Source organism: Gekko japonicus, unplaced genomic scaffold (genome assembly GCF_001447785.1).
Source record: "Gekko japonicus isolate JY-2015 unplaced genomic scaffold, Gekko_japonicus_V1.1 scaffold170, whole genome shotgun sequence".
NCBI classification, from domain to species: Eukaryota; Metazoa; Chordata; class Lepidosauria; order Squamata; family Gekkonidae; genus Gekko; species Gekko japonicus.
Genome location: NW_015160212.1, coordinates 341207 through 367427, shown reverse-complemented (window position 1 = coordinate 367427; position 26221 = coordinate 341207). Strand labels below are relative to the sequence as shown.

Sequence of the window (26221 nt, the reverse complement as noted above, 5' to 3'; positions counted from 1 at the left end):
GTTTGATGGAACCAATAATTAAGCTTTGCTTCTTGATGTCATTTTGAGTATAAAATGCTATGTCACCCATTATAACTTTGGATGAGCTGGTGGGTATTCGAGGGTCCCAAAAACCTTGTGTACCTGTTCTCTCTTTATTAATTAATAAATATTTTTTAGTGTTTCTTCTCTACAGCACTGTTTTGTGTGTTTCTCAAATTGGGGTGGGAAACACAACCAGGAACACAGTTCGTGTCTTACAATAACTTTGGTGAGGGAAAATGCCATCGAGTTGCAGCCGATGTGTGGTGGCCCCGTAGAGTTTTTAACGCAAGAGACATTCAGAGGCGGCTTGCCATTGCCTGCCTCTGCGTAGCAACCCTGGACTTCTGTGGTGGTCTCCCATCCAAGTACTAACCAGGGGTGACCCTGCTTAGCTTCTGAGATCTGATGAGATCGGGCTAGCCTGGGCCATCCAGGTCAGGTCTAGAACAGCCTTACCCTGTCCCTAACCAATCACAGCCAAGACAGATCCTCACACCTAGTTGTCTGGAGCGGCGTGAAGACAACGGTGATTTTGACCCCACTTGAAATTATTGCCATCCCAGCCGGCCAACTGCTGGTGGTGTGTGTTCTGACATAACGTGTTCCCTCAGATTTTGTCATGGCCTCTGGTTCTAAATAAATGTATTACGGAAATAATGTCAGGAGTTACTCTTAGCTTTACTCAGTCTTGAGAGAATTTGTTGCTGTGGCACAGTGGGGGGGGGTCATGCAAATTGTTTTATCTTTCTGCCTCCCTTAACCACGGCTCTTTACAATTCATTACAGAGCTACCAAAAATCGAAGTGCTGTTTGAGCTACCCCCAGTGGTCACCACCACAGATGAACTATTACCGGTCAAAGTATGTGGAAAGTAAGTCCTTGTGGTTAGCAGTACTCCCATGGAGTTCCCTAATCCCCGCTGAAGAATAATGTGCTTTGACTTGCATCTTTCTAATTATGAAAAGAGTTCCTCAGTACCATTGATGCTTTATACCCTTGGGGCTTTCAGCATAAGAACACCCCTGCTGGATCAGGCCAGTGGTCCATCTAGTCCAGCATCCTGTTTCACACAGTGGCCAACCAGTTCCTCTGATCAGCCAACAGCAGGACATAGAGACCAAGGCCTTTCTAAGATCATCAGAAGAGCCCTGCTGGATCAGGCCAATGGTCCATCTAGTCCAGCATCCTGTCTCACACAGTGGCCAACCGGTTCCTCTGAAGGGGCAGAGAGTCCAAGGCCTTCCCCTGACGTTGGCATTGTTATTCACAGATTCACTGCCTCTGAATGTGGAGGTTCGCTTTAGTCACCATGGCTAGTAGCCACTGATAGATCTATCCTCTATAAATCTGTCGAATCCCCTTTTAAAGCTATCTGTGCAGTGGTAGCTGATGTTGTTGAGCTGTCCCGTTGGCCCGTGTGAATTGACCATGTGAACCGTGTGACTGCACATTGTAGTGTAGCACAAGGGCATTGTGGGGAATGCTGGCATGCTTGCCAATCATGTTTGTTCTTCTCAACGGGCAACTGCTGTTAGCTCCTGAGGAGCTTCCTTGGAAAACATCTTGAAAACCATTGCTCTAGACCAGCAGTACTCACTCTGCGGCTTGTGGAGAGCCTGGGGTTCCCAACCTCCAGGTGGGTTGGGAAGAAGCAAACAGCCATGATGTATTATGCTGAAAAAGTCTCCAAAGACAAGAAATTTCTTTTTCCAATATTCAGTTTACTGGAAGCTATTCAAACGCCATCAACACCAACAAACCATGCATATTATATCTCGTGTCTGTAGTATTCTCTTACTAATACTAATAATAGAATTATATATTTTAATTAATATAGGTATTTTGACGCTACCCACTTTGATAAAGTTATACACGAATTGAGATATAATATGCATGGTTCGTTGGTGTTGATGGCGTTTGAATTGCTTCCAGTAACCCTAATATTGGAAAACGAAATTTCTAGTCTTTGGAGACTTTTTTGGCATAATACATCACGGTTGTTAGCTTCTTCTCAGCTTCCTTCCCGTGATCTCTCTCTTTGGTTTGCAACCTCCAGGTGGGGTCTGGGTGTCTAGTGGAATCACAGCTGATCTCCAGATGGCAGAGATCAGTTCCCCCTGGAGAAAATAGCTGCTTTGGAGGGTGGGTAATATGGCCTTGTACCCTGCTGAGGCCTCTCCCGTTCCCATTCCCAGGCCACACCCCCAAATCCCCAGGGATTGCCCAACTTGGAGTCGGTAACCCCAGGAGAGCCTCATTTGAAAAAGAGCTGCATTTACTTCCATCCCTGGCACAAGGCCTGTACCCCGGGGAGGCTCGCAGCTTACCCTTTTCTGCAGCAGCGCCACCAGCTGCCAGTCACAAACTGTACTAAGCAAGGGTCTCGTCCACTTCCCTGAAATGTGAGACATGTGCCACATTTGGTAATAGTGCTCAGAAGTATTGGGGTAAACTGATGTGGTTAGTCCAGTTCCTAGTAGTTAGCAGAGTGGTTAAATAAAGCTCCAAATGCAGGAGCGTCACTCTACCAGCTTACAAAGCTACACAGAGCCACACTGCAAGTTTAGAAGAGAAATACTTCTCTCTTTATTTGAGAAGTACACTTTGGATAGGAAAGAACAGAGACAGGATAGAGCACTAACTTACTAGCTGAAGGATGGAAGCAGATGGCGAGAGGGCCACCTGCCTCATGGTTCCAGTCAGTCAGTCAATGTTTATAATGGTAAAAAAACCAGCATAAGATCAAAGCATCTAATATTCATAAAACACTTCATGTTTCCAAGTCCTTTCCGCACTTGGATCTCATCCCTGGTTTTATCAGAGTTCAACTCACGACTCAATACCTGGCCTTTATCCCTGGTTACAACAGCATCCGTTTATCCCGGGACAAGTGTGGGGCGAAACCGGGGTGACTTCAATGTAATGTGGAAACAAAAATTACCCTGAGATAATTACAGGGGTGAACTTGAGTGTAGTGCCAGTTTGGTGTAGTGGTTAAGTGTGCGAACTCTAATCTGGGGGAACTGGGTTTGATTCCCCACTCCTCCACTTGCACATGGCTGGATGACCTTGGGCAAGCCGTAGTTCTGATAAGAGCTATCCTTGAAAAAGAGCAGTTTCTGTCAAGAGCTCTCTCAGCCCCACCTACCTCACAGGGTGTCTGTTGTGGGGAGGGGAAGGGAAATGAGTTTGTAAGCCGCTTTGAGACACCTTCAGGTAGTGAAGGGCGGGGTATAAATCCAATCTCTTCTTCTTCTTCTAGTGTAGAATGCGGTGATCATATCCCCTCTCAGTCGTCTCCACACGTCTCTCTCTTGGTGCATGCTGGAAGAGAACTTGTCCTCATCTAAAGGAGAGAGAATAGAAGGAAGGGGAAATGGTCCCTGAGAACACAATCTCCATTTCAAAGTGGACAGTGGCAAGAAGAGTAAACACAGGAAGAAAGGTCTGTTTGCCTGTCTAGCTAGTCTCTCTTGCCACAAAGTCTGAAGGTCTGAGACAGGGGACATCGCAACGGGAACTTCCAATAAGAAGAGCCACTTGTGGCTCTTGAGCCAGAATCGTTGGACTAGATGACGTGCAAGGTCCCTTCCAACTCTAACATTCTATGATTCTATGAGACTAAAGCCTGTTTGCTCCTTCCCTCCAATATCTCTGGCCACAGGTACACCTATGGGAAGCCTGCTCATGGAAAAGTAAATCTCGAGTTTAACATAAGCCCATCGGTTTTTTCCTTTGAAGACCTGACTGGAGAGTGGACAGACATTGAGAAGGAGTACACAGGCCAGGTGAGCTCGCCGGGAAGGGATTTTCATGGGGCAAAATGGAGGGTGGACTGAATTGTCTGCACCTTCCTTTGCTTTAGGGACTAGAGATCTTGTCCCATTGTCCTCACACGGTGTTTCTGCAGAAGCCCAAAAAAGGTAGATGGGGAGGGGAACATAACTGTATTATTTATTTATTTATTTGGATTTATATCCCGCCCTCCCCATATCAGGCTCAGGGCGGGTTCCAACAGTATAAAATACAATACAATTAAAACCAATTTAAAACACAATGTAAAATAACATAACTCATGTGTGCCATACAACTCAAGTAAAAAAAAAAACCCAGATACCTCAGTGGTTGATGTGGTACTAGAAATTAAATTCATTGGAGATCTATAAGATTTAGGATCTCAGACCCAGGCTACAGATGGGGGCCAACCCAAGGAGGGGGATGCCCACTGCCTCAACCGAAAGCTCGATGGAAGAGCTCCATCTTGCAGGACCCACAGGACCATAATAAATCCCGCAGGACCCTGATCTCACACAGGAGCTCATTCCACCAGGCATTCCACTATTAATTTACTTCACCTTCGTGGCTTCTGTGTAATTCCACATAGGACTGCACATGCGTAGGACTGCACACGCGTAGGCCTGCCACGGAGAGAACTCTGGAAAGCTCTAGAAATAGGGTTGCCAAGTCCATCTTTGCCCCCAGCGGGGGACTTTGGGGGGCGTTCCTGGAGGAAGCGGGGCATCCATGATGTGATGACATCACGTTGGGGACGTCTGCCCCCCCGCCTGCACACCCAATCTCCTTGGAGATCGGGTGTGCGGAGAAACGCCAGCTCCCTGTACTTAAAGGGTGTAGTGGTTTGGTGTAGTGGTTAAGTGTGCGGACTCTAATCTGGGAGAACCGGGTTTGATTCCCCACTCCTCCACTTGCACCTGCTGATGTGACCTTGGGTCAGTCACAAGCACTGGCACAGCTGTTCCTGAAAGAGCAGTTTGTGTCAGAGCTCTCTCAGCCCCACCCACCTCACAGGGTGTCTGTTGTGGGGAGGGGAAGGGAAAGGAGTTTGTAAGCCACTCTGAGACTCCCAAGTGAAGAGCGGGGTATAAATCCAATCTCTTCTTCTTCTTCTCTTAAGGGCAGGGAGCCGGCGTTTCCCCGCTTGCCTGATCGGGCGCGTAGCCCACAGCCACCCCTCTCCATCCTCTCTCTCATGAGTGAAGGAAGACGGGTGGCTGTGGGTGTTGGGGCTTGGGGCTTGGGGGACCCCTGCGAAACCAGGGGGGGGTTGGCAACCCTATCTAGAAAGTTCTAAGATGCAAGAGCACTCAATTCCTGGCTTTTCCCACCGGAACTAGCCCCATGATCAGAGAAGGGGAGAAATCTGCCCTCTGTCTTCTGTTGGCCTCCATAAGGAAAAGATCTCTGTGAGAGCTCTTAGTCATAAATCCTGGTCTTCTCAGTACTTTTTCCTAGAATGCCTTGGTTTTTTTCTCCAGTGGACCATAGTGCTTTTAGTAGCTGTCGTTCGGTTTATTGTAAATAGCCATTGGCCATTACAAGTTTACAAAGCCCTCAACCGAGAAGAACACAAATTGCGTACAAACTATAAATCAGCAAATAAACAAAGATACCACGTCGAACCAATAATCAGTAAGAAAATACAACTGCAAATACTGTGCAGTAACAATAGTAGTAAGAACAAATAACTAAGTAGCATCCCCTCTCACTGCGACTTTAGACCTTATTTTCTTTGCAGTAAAGGCAAATAATGAAACTCTGTATGACACATACACTTCGATATCAGATAGCAAAAATCAAATTTTCTCAGCGACTGGGTATAAGCCTAAACCAGATAAAATTCCTGCCAAAAATTGATCCTTCCGGTCGGGTGAAAATGGCGAATTGACGCACTCTGCGAGCGGGCAGAGTGGATGGTGTCTGTTTCTGACAGTTTGGGCAACTTTTGCCCAACGCAGCAGCCCTCAGGTAGGGGATCTGACAAGCAAGCAACTAGTTCCAAGTGGGAGTTGAGTTTGCGTGTTTCAAGCCTCGGAGGAAGCTTGGGGCACGCTTTGAACTCCTCCCCCAAAGTGGATGTTTGCATTCCAGCACTAAAACAGACAGCTGAGCTGATATATCAGCATAAATCCGTCATCACCCGATTTCTTAAGAACGAAGGAATAATTGAATGGAAAAGAAGCAGTGCGAAAACCCGAAGATAAACGTGAAAGGTAACAAAGACTTTTTGCTTATCGGAGGGAGGTTCTAGCGAAGTTTGAAGCAAGTGGACAAGTGCATAATGACTTTTTAAAAATAATCTGTTCGTTTCCATGTTCAAAAAGTGTGCATCAAAGCGTAAAATTGGAGAAAAAGAGACTTTGTTTAACATTCCTGTGGTTAGTGAGAGACAAAGAGTGGCGTCTGAGACTGAAACTGACGTGAAAGATCGTGAGAGTATCTTAGGAAGTGTTACAGAAAAAATTTTCCGGCTGGATTGTGTAGCTGCGGAAGACAACTGCAGGGCTAGAGGGGGCTTGGTAAGACGTCGGAGGACCGGAAGAAGATCGGAGGAGTAATAGAGGTGTAACGGAAGACCTATCATCCGAAGAGACACAAACCAGGAAGTGAAAAACAAGCCTACTCTAGCCAGAAAGTCATAGAGGAGTTGCACCCGCCATTTTGAGGAGGATTAAAATTTTAAAACTCAAATTTAAGGTCAAAAATAAGAAGAAAAAGAAATCAAAGGGGGCAATTCGAGTAAGCGCATCTAGCAGAGCTGAACCATACCAAGGTTGAAGAATTTGATTGAACTTGTTTATTTTAAAGTTTCAAAACAGATTTGAGAAAAAGGGCAGAATCTACATCAAGTCCGAGGATGGCTGGTAAAGACAAGAAAGAGTGGCAGGCAGCAATCGACGCGATGGAGAAGAGAATGATGGACGCAATTCAAAGTCTGGGGAAACAAGTGGAGCAACAGTTACAATTACAGATAGAGCAACTGGAAGAAGTGCAAGAGAAAAACATAGAGGCAATGAAACAACTGGTTATCACAGAAGTTGCAGAAGTTAAAAAAGAAGTTACAGAGGTTAAAAAAGAAGTTCAAAGTCTAGTAACGAAGTCGACAGAGATGGAGCAAAAAACACAAGATATTGATAAAAAGTTGGAGTCAGCAATACAAGAGAATAAAAGATTGGAATCTGTAATGGAATATAGAGGGATGCAAAACTATTTGAGATTAAGAGGAATTGAGGAAGTATCTGATGAAAATATACGTCTCAGAGTGATCTCAGCTTTGACGGAATATCTGGGAGAAGATCAAGGGGATATGGGAGAAGATCAAGCGGGAGCGGTGGCGCAGGCAGTAAAATGCCTGCCTTAACATCACTCGAGCAGCCACTATGGCTGTTCGAGACCCACCGCGGTCGAGGTGAGCTCTCGACCCTAGTCCTAGCTTCCGCCCACCCAGCGGTTCGAAAGCCGACGTAAAAACTCAGGCGAGTAGATTAATGGGTACCCACCCTTAGAAGGGTGGGGGCACCCTCCTCCTCGGCGAGGTGTATGGATGGCAACAATGGCGGCGGCGTTGCGGCGATGGAGACGATGACAGTGGCAGAGGCAAGAAAGGAGCACGGCTACGCGGCGGCAGCAAGTAGAGAGCAGCAGGCCCGGAAGGGGTGACTCCTGGCGGCCAGCAGCGGAAACAACGAGAGGCTGCCATGCAGCAGGAGGCGCGCAGTGACGTCACCCAGATACGCAACGGAGCCTGAAGGACGGAGTCAGGTCCTGGGAGGCCGTTAGCAGCGCGCCGGATCGCCAATGCACCAGGAACAACAGCCCAATCACTGCCGGGAAAATGAAGCCAACCAGATCAGAAGACACCTGCCTCCACCTGGGTGCCGGTAGGCTGCCCCTCCCCAGAAACAACGTGGCCCTAGTTAGGGTTAATAGGTGATTAGCACCCCCTCTGTAAACCGCCCAGAGGTTAGGGCGGTATATCAAGCTGAATAAATAAATAAATAATATGGACTCAGGATTTGATTTGATTTATAGAGTGAATTCACTATACGCTGAAAAGAAGGGTCTACCAAGGGATGTGATTGTGCAATTTGTAACAAAGAGGATGAAGGAAGACATCTTTAAGAAGCAATTTACACAGACATTAGAGATAAATGGCAAAAAATAGCAGTTATGAGAGAGCTTCCAAGAACAATTCTACAAGACAGAAAGAAGTTTAAAAAGCTGGCAGATAAATTGAGACAACTTAACATCCGATTTCGGTGGGAAATACCACAAGGTCTGTGTGGTAAATTTTAGAAATATGGAAGGTTTGGATTTAAAATGAACCAAATAGTTTATGAAATCCATATATCTGTCTCTCTTTCTTTGCTAGCAGAATAGCAAGGAGGCCTAGCCTGTACCAAGCCCTTTGTTCTAGACAAATCTCTTTATCAGTCACCCCGGCAAAAGTTCAAAACATTCCAATCCCAGGATTTGAATCAATGAATGTTTCCCCAGGTGTGAGACTTACAATAACCAGCAATAAAAAGGGCAGCTGGTCAGGAAAGCTAGCTTGGGAAGTGACAGACCCCAATCCAAAATGCAAACTAACTTCCTGAGATACAGAGTTCACACGCACCCCGCTTTCATCTCAACGATAGCACCAAAAGGACAGTTTATTTCCCATAATTGGGAAACACCAGGAGAAAACAATGACACTGTATTGATCTTGTGGAATGTGAACTTTTGTTGTGTAAGACCAAGGACGCAATTTCCTGCAAGACAATTTCAACTTCTAAGTGTTAATTTACAACTGTAATATGATTATCAAGGGACACACTTTGATCATTTGGCATAAATACTGGTAAAATCCAACAGATCGGGGCTGACTCTTGGTAGGAGTCAGTCCGAGAGGCCTCTCATTCTCTGCATGCCTTGGGTGGGGGGGAAACTTTGTTTGCATGTTTATTCTTCTATGCATCTACTATCAATGTTTAAGAAATAGGATTCAAGTGTTTTTCTTGGGAGGTTCCAGCAGCGTTCCGGATCCGGTCTCAACTACAGAGAGTGTGTTGAAACCAGCTCCTGCATTCTCTGATCCTTTTTCCTTCTTTAAAGGCTAAAGAATGCCTCAAAACCCTCTTGAGGAGAGGGGTTTGGCAGGGGACTTGCTAGTTTAAGAGTGGGAGAGTGGCGACTCTCTCAGCTTATCTAGGTGTCTTGGAGCAGGAAGGAGTAAAGGAGCTCGGACAAGACGCTGAAGTCACGACGAGCGCAAAGGGAGCCCAGGAAATTCCATTGAGTTGAAAAGAAACAACCCTATGCTTTGGAGGTCTTCACAAACACAGCTAAGTGAATTTAAATAATTTGCTTTAGTTGGTGGCGAAACGGAGTAGAGAGACGCCGGGATAGCAAAGGTCCCCAATTAGAAAAGCCCGACTTAATCTGGACTAGCGGCTACTAACTGGGGGAGGGTAAAAAGTATTTCTTTGAAGTGGAGGAGGGAGGGGGTGACAAGGAATAGCAGTTGGAGACACACATACTACAAAAGGTTCTCTTTTTTGTAATTTCTTACATATACGTATCGCCTTGCCGTGGGAGAAATATACGCTGTACCTTTAAGTTGGAGACTGAGTGACGATCCAGGCGTGGAGAGAGGTGCGCAGATGGCGTCGATGGTGGCTGGGCAGAGTGGTGACGCGGCAGAGGCGACTACAGAGACGAGCGGAGGGGCGGAGGAAGAACGAGGGATCGGGCAGCTGGAGACAGAGACAGAGTGGACCGGTGACATCAGTGGCAGCGACCGGAGCTGTGTGGAGAAAGGCGGAGGCAAGCAGTGACGGAGACGGAGTGACAGACGGGCAGCTGAGCGGAGTTGAGCGGAAAGGCGGCGGAGCCGAGGCTGAGCCGAAAGGAAAAGGAGTGCTGGAGTGCCGGGTGCCGATCATTGCGAGACGGCGGTGTGCTACAGCCAGGTGTTGACACTTAAACTAAGAGACAAGACAAAACGCTAATGGAGAGGAGAGAAGAAACGTACAAAAGACAAAGACTTAAAAAAACTGTGCTCTGGATAGAGCAGAAAAATAGCTGATTAATCTAAAGCTAGGAGAACTTAAAGGGACACTAAAAGAATAAGTAGTGATAAGATTAGGTGGTAAAATAGTAAAGAAGACAAGAGGAGGTTGTAAGAAAGGGAAAATAGAGCAAAAGGTTAAGAATACAGACAAATAGAAGTGCAAAATAAAAATATTGACAACAGAAAAACAGAATTACAGTGTACAATAGTAGATCGTAGATTACACACTCTAACCAGTCCAATTAGATTTAAAATATATGGCTACAGGTGGCCCAGGGAGCAGAAAGGCATCATTACAATCGCCAAGTCAGTTAGGAAACACAGCTCAACTTAAAATAAGCACCATGAGTGTACCACAGGCAACCATGAAAGAAATTAATAAAATGATACAAGAAACTGTTTCCCAGGCGATTAAACATACAATTGACACAGCTATGCCAGCAATGATTAAAAATGAAGTAGAACCTCTAAAAAATAAAATGGATGAAATAAAAACACAAATTACATCACAAATTACAGCAGAAACACAAGAAATTAAAAAACAAATTATGGAAAATAAGCAAGAAATAATGAAAATTGCCTCCAAACAACAAAAATTCAAAGAGAAACTACAGGATATAGACTTTGAAGTTCTTGAATTAAAAGCAAAAAGTGAAAGAATTGGGGATACCTTGATAAATTTTGAAATGGAGAAAGCGGCAAAGATAATAAGATGTCAAAATATCCCAGAAACCATTGAAAAAAATTTGAAGGATGAGTTTGCCCAAAACATAGCTGATCAACTACAGATAGGGACGAAAGAAGAGATACAAAATAATATTGAAGATATCTTCAGATGAAACTCTGCATATGCAAAGAAATATAAACTCCCGAGTGAGGTATATGTCAAGTTCTATCGAAAGGAGATGAAAGACAAGGGTAGGGTGGTGGGGTTTGATCTGAAACCTGGGGATCTTGTGTATGTCTCAACCAAGAACATTAAGATGCTGCGGCCTAGCAGGAAATTGGGATGGAAGTTCATAGGCCCTTTCAAAGTGCGCAAAGTCATAAATGATGTGGCAGTTGATGTTGTTTTGCCTAAGAATTTACGTGCTCTGCATTCTGTATTTCACATGAGCCTGTTAAAGAAGGATCCTGGCCCGTCTCCATGGAGACCTGCAATTAATCCTCCTCCACCGGTCGTTTTGGAAGGGGATGAACATTTTGAGATCGCTGATATCCTTGATTGTAAAGTGAAACGTGGTAAACTCTGGTACCTTATCGAATGGGTTGATTTCGGTCCCCAGCACCGCGAATGGGTGGAAGAAGGGGATATTCGGGCCCCTTACCTGATCCGTAGTTTCCACAGAAGGTTCCCGGACAAACCGGGAGGTCTCCCGCCCAGCCCGGGAGATCTCCCGCCCGACCCGGGAGGTGTGTTGTAAGTGTATTTTAAGGGGGGCAGTATGTCAGCAAGCTGCCATTCTGTTTTCCTGTGACCTCTGTGTACATATCCTTCCCTGTTGCACCCGGCTTGGTTTCTATAATCCTGCTCCTGCGTTGGAATGCAAAAGATAACTGCTGGAGGTTGTGTGGGGGAGAAGATGCTGTAATGCTTGGCTATTGCTTTTCCCATGAGTACTGCACCTGTGTTTTGACTTGTCTGATGTTCTGCCTGGTTCCCATGGACTGGGCGCGCAACCGTTTCATTAGCCCGCCAGCGGGAATGCTATTCATTGGATCTGTATCTGTTTGAATTTCCTTTATTATGCTTGACCTGCCTGTGTATCCCCAGTTCTAACAAAGAACGTGTTTGAGTATGTCTTCAACGCTTTGAAATAAATTTTGCTTTTCTTGAAAACGTGGATTTATTCTCGATGCTTGGGGATCCAACAGGGGGCTGTTGTAACAAGGGCTCAGGCACGCAAACTTCCCATGCCGAGCTCATCTCATATTTCTCCTCCTCCTGCCCCTCTGTCGCCGGATTGGGGGGGGCGCTATCGTGCTGAATTTACGGCGGACGATGATGAGGTCCTTGCGGACTGTGTCCGCAGCCCCGAAGGGTTTGTTTATTCTGACAATAAACTTTACGTGCCTCGGGGCTGGTTCACCTCCCAGAACATTTGGAAAAATAAACAGGACAAAAAGAACTATCAAACTTTGGTGGAACAAATAAATAAAGAAGAGAAGAAGATGAAAAAGTCAACCAATCCAAAAGAACATAAGGCTAAACTGCAACTTCTTCAGCACAACTTAAACATATCTTTAAACACGGAGCTGGCTAGGAAGATTGAGTTCACCAAACAATATTACTTTGTGTGATCTCTATGGACTTTATCACTGACCTTCCTCCCAGCAAGGGGAAAACTGTAATTTGGGTTGTAGTAGATTTATTTTCCAAACAAAGTCATTTTGTTCCCCTTCCCTCCCTCCCAACGGCTCAAAAACTAGCAAAGTTGTTTCTACACCACGTTGTGCACCTTCATCTTTTGCCAGCTAAAGTGATATCCGACCGTGGTACACAATTTGTTTCTAAGTTTTGGAGGGAATTGATGAAAATTATGAGGGTGGAACAAGGCTTAAGCAGCGCTTACCACCCAGAGACTGACGGTCAAACCGAAAGGGTTAATCAGACTCTAGAACAGTATTTGCGCTGTTTTACCAATTATCAACAGGATGACTGGTGTGACTTGCTACCGTTGGCTGAGTATTGTTACAACAACACGTTACACAACTCCATTAACATGTCTCCTTTCAAGGCTGCTTTGGGATATGACAGCACTCCTGTGCCATTCCTGGGGGGGTGCTCCTCTACAGCCTACGGATGCAGGCTTGTGGTGTAAATCTTTACAGGATGCTTGGCCATTGTTATGTTCTACTTTGAATGCTGCCAAGATGGCATACAAACTTCAGGCTGATCGAGGAAGGGTGGAGGGATGGGACCTCAAGCCTGGTGATTTTGTCTATGTGTCTACCAAAAATATCAAAATGTTGCGTCCTTGTAGGAAACTTAGCTGGAAGTACATTGGGCCTTTCAAGGTACGTCGCATTATAAATGATGTAACGGAAAGCTTTTGACAACTTATCTTGGAACTTTCTGCTACAAAAACTAAAGATAGAGGAATGTGGAAACTATTTTTACTCCATGATTAAGGCAATATATTCTACACAATATGCCAAGGTGATAGTTAATGGTGACTTGACAGAAGATATAAACGTACAAAAAGGCTCTAGACAGGGATGCCCCTTATCACCATTGTTGTTTATATATGCACTTGAAATATTGAATAATTCCATCAGAAGTAATGGGCAGATAAAGGGATTAAAGGTAAAGGGGGAAGAATTTAAAGTATTGGCATTTGCTGATGACCTATTATTTATAGTGGAAAACCCCACTAAAACTATCCCTCTACTAATGGAAGAAATTATAGCATATGGTAAAGTAGCAGGGCTTAAAATTAATCTGAAAAAGACTAAACTTTTAACAAAGAACTGTCAACCAAATATAGTACATGAAATACAAAGAGTAACATCAATGGAAGTAGTGAAAAAGGTAAAATATTTAGGAATTAACGTAGCCCATAAAGCAAGCTCTTTAGTTGAAGATAATTATGATAAACTACTCGAAGAAATAAGAAATGACTTGTTAAGATGGAAAGATCTACCACTGTCAATGATGGGTAAAATAGCAACGTTAAAGATGAATATACTTCCTAGATTTCTATTTCTGGCCCAGAATATTCCTGTGTTAAAAAATTTGAGATTTCTAACGGAATTAGATAATTTGACGAGAAAGTTTGTTTGGCACCCTAAAAAAGCTAGAATAAAGTGGAAGGTATTACAAGATAGAAAAGAAAGAGGGGGAATGAATGTGCCAAATTGGAAAGTATACTACTGTCAGCTAGCTGCCATTGTATCTGGTGTTACCTGCTTGACAGCTTGTACCCTTCCCCCCCCGGTTCCTTTTGCTTCCTTATGCTTACTCTGTACTTTGCGGAACTGGCCAAGGTCATGCAGCTGGTGGTGGGAGTCGGTGCTTCGCTCAGCTTGTTATGGGTATCTAGCCTGTGAACTGAACTTGTGTTGATTGTGTAGAACTGTTATGTTCCCATGGAATGGACGCGCGTTTGCAGGTTCTATTCCCGCCAGCGGGAACTGGGCTCATTGGCCCTAACCTGGTTCAAATCCCTTTATTATGTTACACATGTGTATTGGTAGTTATTCCTAACAATGTCTTTGTTCTTGCATGAACCATCGCTTTGAAATAAACCTTGCTTTGATTCAAACGTGGAGTTATTTTGAATGCCTGGGGATCCAACAACTACCAGGCGGCACTAGTGTGGATTAAGGAATGGATAACCTTGGAAGACAGTAGAACATTGTCATTAGAAGGTCACGACCTGCCTATGGGGTGGCATTCAAACATCTGGTATGGCAAGGATAAAGTGCACTCTATATTTAAACATCGTGTGTTAAGAAGAGCCTTAAATAAGGTCTGGAATTAAGTTCATGAGAGCTATTGCGTATAAAGAAAACATCTATAAAATGTACCACAGATGGTACTGGTCCCCAGATAAAATGGCAAGATATTATCCTCAAGCATCTAACAGGTGCTGGAAATGCAAAAAAAAATGTGGGGACGTTTTACCATATGTGGTGGGAATGTTGTAAAATACGTAAGTTCTGGAAAATGGTGCAAAATATCATTCGTGAAATACTGAATATAGTGATTGAATTCTCGCCCGAAATATATTTATTTAATATAATCCCGAGAGGGTACAAAAAACATGATAAATATTTGTTAGTATACATAGTAACTGCGGCCTGTATTTTGGTGGCAAGAAATTGGAAAACATATACAGTTCCCACGAAAGAGGATTTAAAAATTAAACTTATGGAACAAGCTCAAATTGATAATTTGAGTTTAATATTACAAAATAAAGACCCAAAATGTCAAGAACAAAGGTGGTTTAGGGTATATGAGTGGTTAGATCGTCAAACAGATTGAGAATGTTATAAGGTGTTTTTATACATTGTAAATAGATGAAAAAATGAACTATCAACTCTAATGATATGTATAATTTAATATGACGAAGTATACATTGTTGTGAAAAACCTTGTATAAATAAGAATCTTTTTTAAAAAGTGTTTTTCTTTAATAAAGATAAGTTTTATTTTAAGAAGAGACCTTTCTGTGTCTCTGGCAGCGCTGAGTGGTTTCCAAGCTTATACCTCTGCCTTTGGTAAGGAGACAACACTCAGGAGACACATGAACTGAGGGGAGAGTGTGGGTGACACGGGTAAACATGCATTCACAGACACGTGCAGCCACACACATTTTTCTCACAACAGTCTGTCTTTTAATTACCATTCGCTAAGATAAACAATCAAGACTTTGAGTGATATGTTCAGGTTTAAGGCGGACAATTTAGAGGACTTTGGTGACATATAAAATCAAGCATCATGGATTACAAATTTTTATCTTGGAATGTGAATGGACTTAATTCACCTAATAAAAAAAATTAGTAAAGCACTGGTTGGAGAAACAAAAATGTAATATAATTTGTTTGCAAGAGACACATATTAAAAAGCAGGACAGTAAATTCCTGATAAACAAAAAATTAGGAGAAGAGTTTTGTGCATTGGCTGCAGAAAAGAAAAAAGGAATGGTGATTTATGTCAAAAAGGAACTTCAACCAAAAGAAATTTTTAGTGATAAAGAAGGAAGGTATGTAGGAGTGGAAGTATTGATGCACCAGAAGAAAACTTTAATTGTTAATGTATATGCACCGAATGGTGTAAAAGAAAATTTTTTTAAGGACTTGACGAAGGAACTGGACCAAGTGAATTATGAACAAATGGTCTTGGCAGGAGACTTTAATGGTACTGTAAATAATCAACTGGATCGACAATCTAACAAGAAAATTGATGAGAAGATTGGAAAACTACCAAGAAACTTTTTAAAATTGATAGAACAAGAAAAACTGGACGATGTGTGGAGAAAATGGAATCCGAAAATTAAAGACTTTACTTTCTATTCTAATAGACATAATTCCTTTTCGAGGATAGATATGATTTGGATGTCAGAAGAGATGGCTATGAAAACACAAAAGGTGGAAATCCTACCAAGGTCTAACTCGGACCATAACCCGTTAATTTGGATATCAAAAGAGAAGAACAGACAGTTTCAGTGGAGAATAAATGAAGATTTATTGGAGAAGAAAAATATGGTCGATTTACTACATAAGGAAACACAGATTTTTTTTAGATGAATTTGAACCAAGGGACGAATATTCAGACGGTATGGGATACATATAAAGCTGTAATGAGAGGAGTACTTATTTCGTTAAATGCCAAAGATAAAAAAGAAAGAATTAAACAACAGGCTGATTTACAAGATAAGATTCAGCAAAAGGAGAAAGAACTGCAGAAAAAAATAGGTTAAAAGAAAATTATTAAGGAGATACAAATTTTACAAGACCAGTTTAATGTGACTCTCAATCGGAAAATGTATTGGAATTTAAAGAAACTGCAACAAAAGTCTTTTGAAGGAGCAAACAAACCAGGTAAATTTTTGGCTTGGCAATTGAAGAACAGAAAAGAGAGAAGGATAATAAACAAAATAATAGAGGAAGATAAAGAAATTGTGGACCCAAATGGACTAAGAGAGCTTTTTAAAAGTATTATGCAAAACTGTTTCAAAAAAAGAAAATACCCCCGGGGGGGGGGGGAAGTATCTAGAAAAAGTAGATTTACCAACGATGCAACCAGTAAGTAAAGAGTTGTTGAATGGCCCGATTCAAAAAGAGGAGATAATATTGGCGATAGAAGATGCAAAGTTGGGGAAGGCTCCAGGATTTACTGCAAAATTTTATAAAAAACTAAAAAAGGAGCTAACCCCGATTTTTGAACTTTTGTCGAATGAGATAAGGGATACCCAAAAAGTGCCTGAAATGTGGAAGGAAGCCAACATATCACTTATACCCAAAGAAGGACAAGATTTAACAAGCGTGAAGAATTATAGACCGATTTCTCTTCTTAATAATGATTATAAACTGTTCGCTAAAATACTTTCAGAAAGAATGAAGAAATATTTAAATGAAATAATAACAGAAGAGCAAGCCGGTTTTCTACCAAACAGACCAATTAGAGACAATTTAAGAATGGTGATTGACGCATTTGAGTATTACGATAAACACGCGGAGAAAGAAGTGGGTTTTTTGTTTGTTGATGCTGAAAAAGCCTTTGATAATTTAAATTGGGACTTTATGTTTCAAGTAATGGAAAAGATGGAGGTTGGACAATCCTTTACAAATTTAATAAAGGCGATATATACAGAGCAAAGAGTGGCACTGAATGTAAATAAGGAGATGACAGAACAATTTAAGGTCCAAAAAGGGACGAGGCAAGGTTGCCCGTTATCTCCATTACTGTTTATCTGGATTTTAGAGGTGTTGTTGAAAAAAATAAGAGATGATAAGAATATAAAAGGACTTACATTAAAAGGTTTTTTGTATAAATACAGAGCTTTTGCAGATGATGTGATGTTTTTGGTTGAAGATCCAATCGATAATCTACCGTTGCTTATGGATAAGATAAAAGAATTTGGAGACTTGGCTGGATTCTATGTGAATAAAAATAAGCCCAAAGTGTTATGTAAAAATATGACGAAAAAGAGACAACAGGATTTGCAAGAGGAAATACAATGTGAAGTAGTTAAAAAGACTAAGTATCTAGGTATTGACTTGACAACGAAAAATATTGATCTTTTTAAGAATAATTATGAAAAGCTCTGGAATAAGATAGTACAAGACTTTTAAAAATGGGATACTATGAACTTATCATTGATGGGAAGAATATCAGTGGTGAAAATGAATGTATTGCCTCGTCTGATGTTTTTGTTCCAAACTATTCCAATAGTAAAGGACACCAAAGTGTTGAATTTATGGCAGAAGGAGTTGTTGAAATTTGTGTGGGCGGGAAGAAAACCTAGGATTAAAATGAAGATTTTGTGCAATGCAAAGGAACGAGGAGGTTTTCAGTTACCTAATCTTAGACTATACCATGAGGCGGTATGTTTGACATGGTTGGAGCAGTGGGTCAATTTAGAAAATAGAAAATTGTTGGCATTAGAGGGGTATGATAGTAAATTTGGTTGGCATGCCTATTTATGGTATGACAAACTAAAGTCGGACAATCTTTTCAAACATCACTATATAAGAAGATCACTGTTCGAGACTTGGATATAAAAGGTTCTTTTTTGAGGACAGACCTTTATGGATTGTTCCAGCTGAAGTAATTAAACCTTTTTCAAGACATAAAGTCGAAGATTGGTTACCTTACAGAGACATTTTGAATGTAGAAGGGGGAAAGTGTGTGATAAAAGCTAGAGAAGAGTTAGACTTTGAATATGAATGGTTAAATTACAGACAGATATATGATTTGTTTATGACTGCAAAAATGTTATGGCTTTAGAGAGAAAAAAAATGAAAGGGAATGTGTGTGGGCTGAAAAAGGGAAAAAAATGATTTCAAAGATATACAAAGTGTTGTTAAAATGGTATACAGAGGATGAAATGGTAAAAGAGGAAATGATAAAATGGGCTTTAAATATGAATAAAGAAATATCTATGTCATCTTGGGAATGTTTATGGAAAAAATCAATGAAAATTTCGACTTGTAATAATTTGAAGGAAAATTGTTATAAAATGATGTATAGATGGTATATGACGCTAAAAAAATAGCTAATATGAATGAGAATATGTCGAATATGTGTTGGAAATGTAAAAAGCATGAGGGCTCTTTTTACCATATGTGGTGGACTTGTGATAAAGCTGCAGATTTTTGGACCGAAGTCCATAGCGAAATGCAAAAGATTTTGAAATCGACCTTTAAGAAAGAACCCGAAATATTACGCTTAGGGCTCAAGATGGAGGAGGTAAATGTGACTAAAAGAACATTGTTGTGGTATTTGATTACTACTGCCAGAATGACGTATGCGCAATCCTGGAAACAAGATAGGGTACCAGAAATCTGGGAATGGATAAAGAAAATGCTTTTTATGGCTGAAATGGATAAACTGACAAGGAAACTTAATAACAAAGAGGATCAAGAATTTATAGAAGAATGGATTGACTTTAAAAAATATATTGAAAATAACTGGGATGTAAAAAATAATTTACTTTGCTTTGACAATTATTAAGAACAGTATGTAGTAGAATGAAAAAATGGTATAATGTTATAATGTTACCTGTTAAGAATTTAGTAAGAGGGGTTGTAAAAGATGGTGAACTAAGAATTGATCTGTATAAGGGGGTGGGAGCACTGCAGGAGGCCGAGAAGGGGGGGTAGAAGAAAGTAGAAAAGGGTATATGTTGAAAAGAAGAAATGTATTTTTGAATGTGTTGAATGTGTTGATATATCCGATTAATAAAAGTGCAATGGCGCTTTACATATATATAAAATTAAGCAAACTCCGGAGGATGGTGGAGGACAGGACGGCCTGGGGTGATGTGGTCCATGGGGTCATGAAGAGTTGAACTCGACTGTGTGACTGAACAACAACAACAACATAGACTACAGCATGAAGATAGCCTCGTCTGATAATCATGCATCGCGCCTACTATGCCTGGGTGAGTTGCACAATACAGTGGCCTGTAAATTCTGCCAACAGTTTACTCCAAAGGCCAGGCAGGACAGGGCCCAAAGATTAAAGGCTGGCCTGTGGGAACTGGCTTTGGGGGCTCAAACGCCATCTGGTGAAAAATGCCAGCCTACTTCTGAAAAAGCCACCTGAACACCCTTAGTTGCATCCATGCCCAGCTCGGCCTCATCAGATCCAATATCCAGGAAGCTGTCGAAATACTCCTTGACTTCAAGGGCGGCATTGGAGCCGCAGCCGAAAAAGAAAAAGAAGGGAAAGCATATGTCACCCTGTCACTGGGCATCTCCTTCCTCTCTCCCTCTTGGCACTGATCTCCATCTCCCCTTCAACGCCGATCACCAGCTCTGAGAGAAACTGCATCGAAACCGAAGATGCCATCTCCGTTCACTCAGATCCATTGGTTGCCTCTCTTGGATGATGAGGTATTTGAGGTTTTGGTTCCTTCAGACAGCACTGTACTGGGCAGACCTAAAGACCGAGGGGGACATTCTTCTGGCCAATCCTCATCTACTTTCCCATGGGGGTCTCAATATGCACCCTGGTTCCCTTTGTGCCCTCCCCCATGGAGTCAACGGGACCCTCAAAGAACTTGGCAACAGCCTCCGTGGACCATGCCTCCGTCTGCCATCAGAACCAATCAGCGAACCTTTCCCTCAGCGTTGATGGGCGCTCAGTGTCCCTCTCCTGTGTCTGTTCAATATGAATCCAACCCCGAGGAATTGACTGGTCATGGATCTGACATCGACTCCGATGCCCTTTCCATCACATCCCCTGACCACACCGTAGGGTGCTGGTCCCCAGTATCGCCTACTGAGGACCTGTGTCTATATCCTGAACAGCTGCTGTGTACGGCATTGTCCTGTGGTGCCACTCATTGTTGAGATCACCCGCCCTTCCTACAGACACCAAATCTAAGGTCGAGGATGTGCCCTCCTGCAGCCAAACTGATTCCACTCTAGAGCAGGTGCGGAAGAACAAGCCTACAGCAAGTTCTCTCGGCCTGACCGCCCCATGGCATTCAGGTCAATTTTATATGATATACTGCCACCAGCCAGCCTAAGAGCATTTCCAGTCCTATCGTCCCGCAGGGCCAGCAGAGCAAGAAGAGTCAGCATAAGCATTGGGAGAAGCCTCAATCCAGTCCTCCTATGAAGCAAACTGGAAAAGGAAAATCTTTCACATGACTGACTGGCCTAATAAGTTTTGGCAACCACAGTGAGCCCCACCCTGTGAGGGAGACATCAGTGAAAACCTGCATGTTATGTTATGTTTTCAGGGCCTGAAAGCCATCTCCTTGGTTAGATTGGCCTTGCAGATCCACCAATGCAAGGACTGTAGTATCTTCCTAGGGATGGAGAATCTGCAGGAGAATCCACATTCATCCGAAAAACTCTGAGGAACCAATTCTGTAGTTCTCTCAATCTGAGACCGGTATGCCTAGGATGGACGTACTCCCTATGTTAAAACCAGGGGTGTGGTTCCTCATAGTTTTACGGATGAATGTGGATTTTTTAAAACAATACATTCATTTTAAAAGTTATCCTGTCAAGCAGAGCTTGTGTCTGAAATGTTGAAGAGTTACTATTAGAGTTATGCATAACCTCACTCCCTGACATTTTGTGACTGGCTCCTCCTCCTGTGGCAGCCATTTTGTCACTGTGCCCAGCACCCTGTGTTAGAATTCCAAAGGTGTCCGCAGGCTGAAAAAGGTTGGGGACCCCTGGTCTAAATAGGGTTGCCAGGTCTTACCCGTGTCCTGCCAGGGGGCTCCTGCCTGGCTCCCGGATTCTTCAGGCATGCGCACCACAGTGACATCACCCAGAAGTGACATCATGCTGGACACATTGTGTGGGAGATGCTCTAGCATTTGAGTAAAAAATTCTATGGTCACCATAGAGTGTTTACCCAAATGCTAAAACGTCTCCCGCACAATGTGCCTGGTGCGATGATATCACCTCCTGGTGATGTCATTGTGCTGGCACACTGGGCACAACAGAGCTCTTTGGGGGTGGGGTTCCCCCCACCAGCCACCTGGCCGGTGGCAGATCGGGCCCTCCGAAAGCAGAGGAACCCCTGCCCCCATCAGGGGTTAGCAACCCTAGGTCTAAATTGTCATTTAGCACCAAACACTCTCCCGTCTTGGCTGAGAGGCATCCGGTATTGGTATACAGACACCTGTAACATATTTCCCTCTCCAGCAACCAACATGTTTCATTTCCAGCAGCTCTCACCTCTCTTGGCCCCTTTTTTCTCCCCATATCTTTGCTCACGTGCGTTTTCTCCTCTGTATTTCTAGACAGACAAGAGTGGCTGTGCCTCGTTCACTGTTCATATGGCTGAAATGAATGTGACTCAAAAAGGTTTTGGGACCATGATCGGCCTTTCTGCAGAATTTGTCGAAGAAGAAACAGGTACAAGGGAAACAAAAAGAAATGGGGAACTACAGATTCCACCTTCTTTGGGAGCTGGGGTAACCTTAGCTTTACTTCGATTGTCTAGTTTCGTTCTTTCTCTCTCTTGATACTTTTTTCAAACATTAGGTATTTTTAAATGTGGGGTAACTGAGGGTTGCTTCTTTTGAGCTGTGCATTCGAGCCCAGGTGCCCAGTACCTGCCCATAGGGATCCCTTGCACTCTGCACAACAAACATGGGGTGCCCTTTTTTTTTTTTGTATTTGTGTGTGTGTGTGTGTACGGGTGTGCGTCTGCACCTGGAAGTCATGTTGACCTCTGGTGACTGACCCCTACTGGGGGCCTGGAGGATATTCCAGGGAAGTCTCCCATCCAAGTACTAACCACAGTCAACCCTGCTTAGCTTCTGAGATCTGACGGGATCAGTCTTGCCTGGGCTGTCCAGGTCAGGGCAATGTGGGGCACCTTGAGCTACTGGTGGCACATTTGCAAGGGAAACAGCACTTCGATACACATAAATTCTCTCACACACATATTTTTTATTATTATTATTATTATTATCATTATCATCATCATCATCATCATCATCATTATTATTATTACATTACATTTCTATACCACTCCTTCCCGGAGGCTCAGAGCAGTTTACACATATACATTTAATCACCTAACTAAGGCCACACACATATCAGGGGAAATGGATGCCTTACCAGGCACCTAAGCAGCGTAGGTCTTTTTTCTGTGGCGGGGTCTTGCTGGAACCAGGCGGTAGTGGCCTTCAGCAGACGTCATATATACTATGCTGCTATAAGGAATGCTCCCCAAAATTCTCTTTGGAACTAAAAAACTGTACCAGAAGTGTCCAAAGCCTCCCTGCAAGTCTACATAATTAGGTACATCCATCCAGTTCTGCTTGGTCCCAGCTGAGCAGTTCAATAGCTGTACAACCACATTTTTCATATGCTCTTTTGTAGGGAGAGTAAAGGAGTCTAATTCAGGGGAGCTTCAGTTTTTATTTTTTAATTAAGGAAGTTCCTGTCATGGTCCTTAGGACTAATCTAGCCCTAAGAGCCAGTTTGGTGTAGTGGTTAAGAGCAGCGGACTCTAATCTGGAGAACCAGGTTTGATTCCCCACTCCTCCACATGCAGCCAGCTGGGTGACCTTGGGTCAATCACAAGTTCTCTCAGAGCTGTTCTCTCATGAGCTCTCTCAGCCCCACCTACCTAACAGGGTGTCTGTTGTGGGGAGGGGAAGGGAAAGGAGATTATAAGCCACTCTGAGACTTCGAGTGAAGGGTAGAGTATAAATTCAACTCTCCTCCTCCTCCTCTGCTGTGCTGGTTGTTGAAAACATATGCCTTTCTGTCTCAGGCATCTCAAATGTTACATAACTTTTATTTTGGCTAATTTTAGGTCTTCTGTGCAGTCCCAATGTGCAGAACTGCTGCAGAGCTGGTTTTTCCTAGCTTAAACTTCCCCTGGGGCTATGGCAACTGCTTTCCCGCCTAAATGGCCATGTGGTCCAAGGGAGTGGCGCCCTCTTCCCTCAGTTCCTTCTTCATCGCTGATAGAGTAGGCTCACTATACCATCTCTTACTCTGTACTCAATCATTTTCCTTCGGAATTTCTTCTTTGCTCTACTCAAATGACGGAAATGAGAGACTGAGAGCTGACAATCAGTCTTGGAAGAACTTTGTCATCTTATTGGCGTTTTCTCTCTTGCTCTGAGGAATGGATTGCTTGTCAACCCTACCCCCTGACGTGGGCAGCCGCTTTCACAAAATGGCCTAGAAAGGTCATGTAATATACCGGGTTCGAAGTTGTAGACAGTGAAATCAGCTCATTGTTTATTATCAAGCACGAACATAAGACCAATTAGCAGGGCCAGAGTCCTACTTAAATCCCCAACACAAACCACACCCAGCACACACACATACACACGTGATAGGCTATTTACAGTGTCCAAACACCCATAGGTCTACTCCCAGATCCGGGGTGGCCGATTGGTCCGTTCCCGGATCCTAGCCGGCTACTGTCTATCAAGCAAAGCTTAGCTATTTCACATGACCGTGTGCGAACCCAACCACCTGTGCGGTCCATGGTTGATACACAACAGGTCACTTTAAAAAATGCTCCCAGCGCAGAGCTAAAATGACTCAAAGTGATTATTATAGCCACTGTTTGCTTTGCTTGGGAGAAGGGGGGAATATCGCTGCATGTAAGGCTTGTTAACAGCTTACACAGAAAACTCATAGCACCAGGGCACCTAAATTAAAAGTTGCCCTCTGGGAGAAGGCTCTTTTGTCCTCTGACTTGCCTGCAAAATCTGCATTTTTGCCTGAAAAACCTCCCAAACCACCTTCAGTGGCTTCTCCCAAGTCCACCCCAGCTGTTTAGGGACTGGCGCCACAAGAGGCTTGAATTCGGTCTTGCTTTTTCTTGCTTCGAGGGGTTTGTTGGAACTGCCAGTGAAAAAGTCTGACTCCAAGAAAAAGCACAAAGAGCCCACTAAGTTGGATCCAAAACATCACCGGTCTCACTTGGTTCCAGCCTCAGAACCATTCCCCAAACTGAAGCAGTTGCAGCACCACCAGCAATCAGATTCGAACATGGGATCCATGTAAGAGATTGCTGGTGGTGCTGCAACTTTCACCAAAACTGAAGGTTTCCATGCATGAGGGGGGTGGATAGAAGCCGGATCCGGTCTTGAAACCAATTTAACATAATCTCCCCATTGTTGTAAGTATGCTGGGGACATAAAATAAGTATAGTGTTGCCACGGCATAGAAATGAAGTGGGGAGGCCGATAGTCAATGCTTCAGTTTGGGTAACGGATGCCCCAGGGAGGAAGATTTATTCAGCACTTAATTTATGGATTTCTAACTATCAGGCTATTATGTACAGTTACAAGTTTTTTGGGGGGGGGGATTTGACTAGCTTTTGAGCAAGAGAAATCTTTACCTTTACTTATTTCCACATCTCTGTTCACAGAGACCACAGAAAGTTTCTCTGATTCAGTTACGCGGGGAAGGTCTTCCAATACACAGTGCTTCCCTTTGGGCTGGCAGCTGCCCCACAAATTTTTATGAAATGTATGGCCCCAGTGGTGGTCTTCCTCAACTACAAGGCTGTACAATATACCTGTACCTGATTACTGCTTAGTAGTTGCCCTTCTTGGGACAAGTTGTTGGAGAATCTAGTCATGATTGTCCATGTTTGTAACAAATTGGGGTTGGTTATTAATTGGGAAAAGTCGAAACTCAGTGCATCTCAATCTATTCAATTCATAGGGGATTTGCCACTTGGCCTTTGGTCACTCGATTCACAAGCAATCGTTTTCAGGATGCTAGATGGGTCCAACGGTTGTTTGGCTTGATGATGTCCACAACAGCTGTGCTCTCTTTAGCCAGGTTCTTCATGCATCCACTTCAACTATGGTTTGTAAAACCACTTTAGATCTGAGGTACACCACCCACATAAGAGATTCTCTTTATCGCAAGTGGTTCTTAAGTCACTCAACTTGTGGTCTAACATGGAAAACCTTTTTATGAGGACTCTGTTTGGAATATTTTCACACAATACTGTGGTCACTATTGACGCTTCAAGTATTGGTTGGTGAACTCATTACCAAGGGTATTCCATACAAGGCACATGGTTACATTACATTTGCGATTTATATAACGGTTACCGTCCAATAAGAAACTGCATATTAACGTTCTGGAGTTCAGAGCAATAAGATATGCACTTATTGCATCTACTGATATCCTGCGTGGCAAAACCGTATTTGTCCAGACAGGCAACATGTCAGCCATGTTTTATCTAAACAAACAGGATGGCACAGGCTCAAGACATCTGCGTCTAGAGGTCACCACAATCTGGCAATCTATGCTTTGAAACACAAGGTCCTGCTTCAAGCTATCCATATTGCAGGTATCCAGAATGTACAGGCAGATCTGCTCAACAGAGTACACTTGACAAACCACGAATGGTCTTTGGCTGACACCTTTGCGAAACATGATGACTTGGACTGCATGTGAGAAGAGAGGCATCAGTTGGAAGGACAGTATTTCAATCCTTGTTCCAGTGAAACAGAACCTCCTTGGTGAATAGCTTGCTAGAATCCCCATGTGGGACTGCACAGACGACCTAAGATGAAAACAGGGTTTGCGCTTACCTGGAACTGCTGTTCATCAAGTGTCTTCTGTGCAGGCACGCATTCCCTCCCGCCTGCCCCACTGTGAGCTCTCCTTTCGACATAGCTTGAGGAGGCTCAGGCAGAACTGACAGAAG

At 43.2% G+C, this 26221-nt stretch overlaps 1 protein-coding gene across 1 annotated transcript in view; it reads left to right on the top strand.

Annotated features, from left to right (window-relative positions):
• LOC107109242 (alpha-2-macroglobulin-like protein 1) overlaps positions 1-26221 on the top strand; it is a 130462-nt gene that overhangs the window by 20472 nt on the left and 83769 nt on the right. The window contains 4 exon segments of the mRNA XM_015409819.1: positions 811-895; positions 3689-3812; positions 16783-16917; positions 21816-21930. Of these exon segments, the coding sequence (XP_015265305.1) occupies positions 811-895; positions 3689-3812; positions 16783-16917; positions 21816-21930 (459 nt within the window).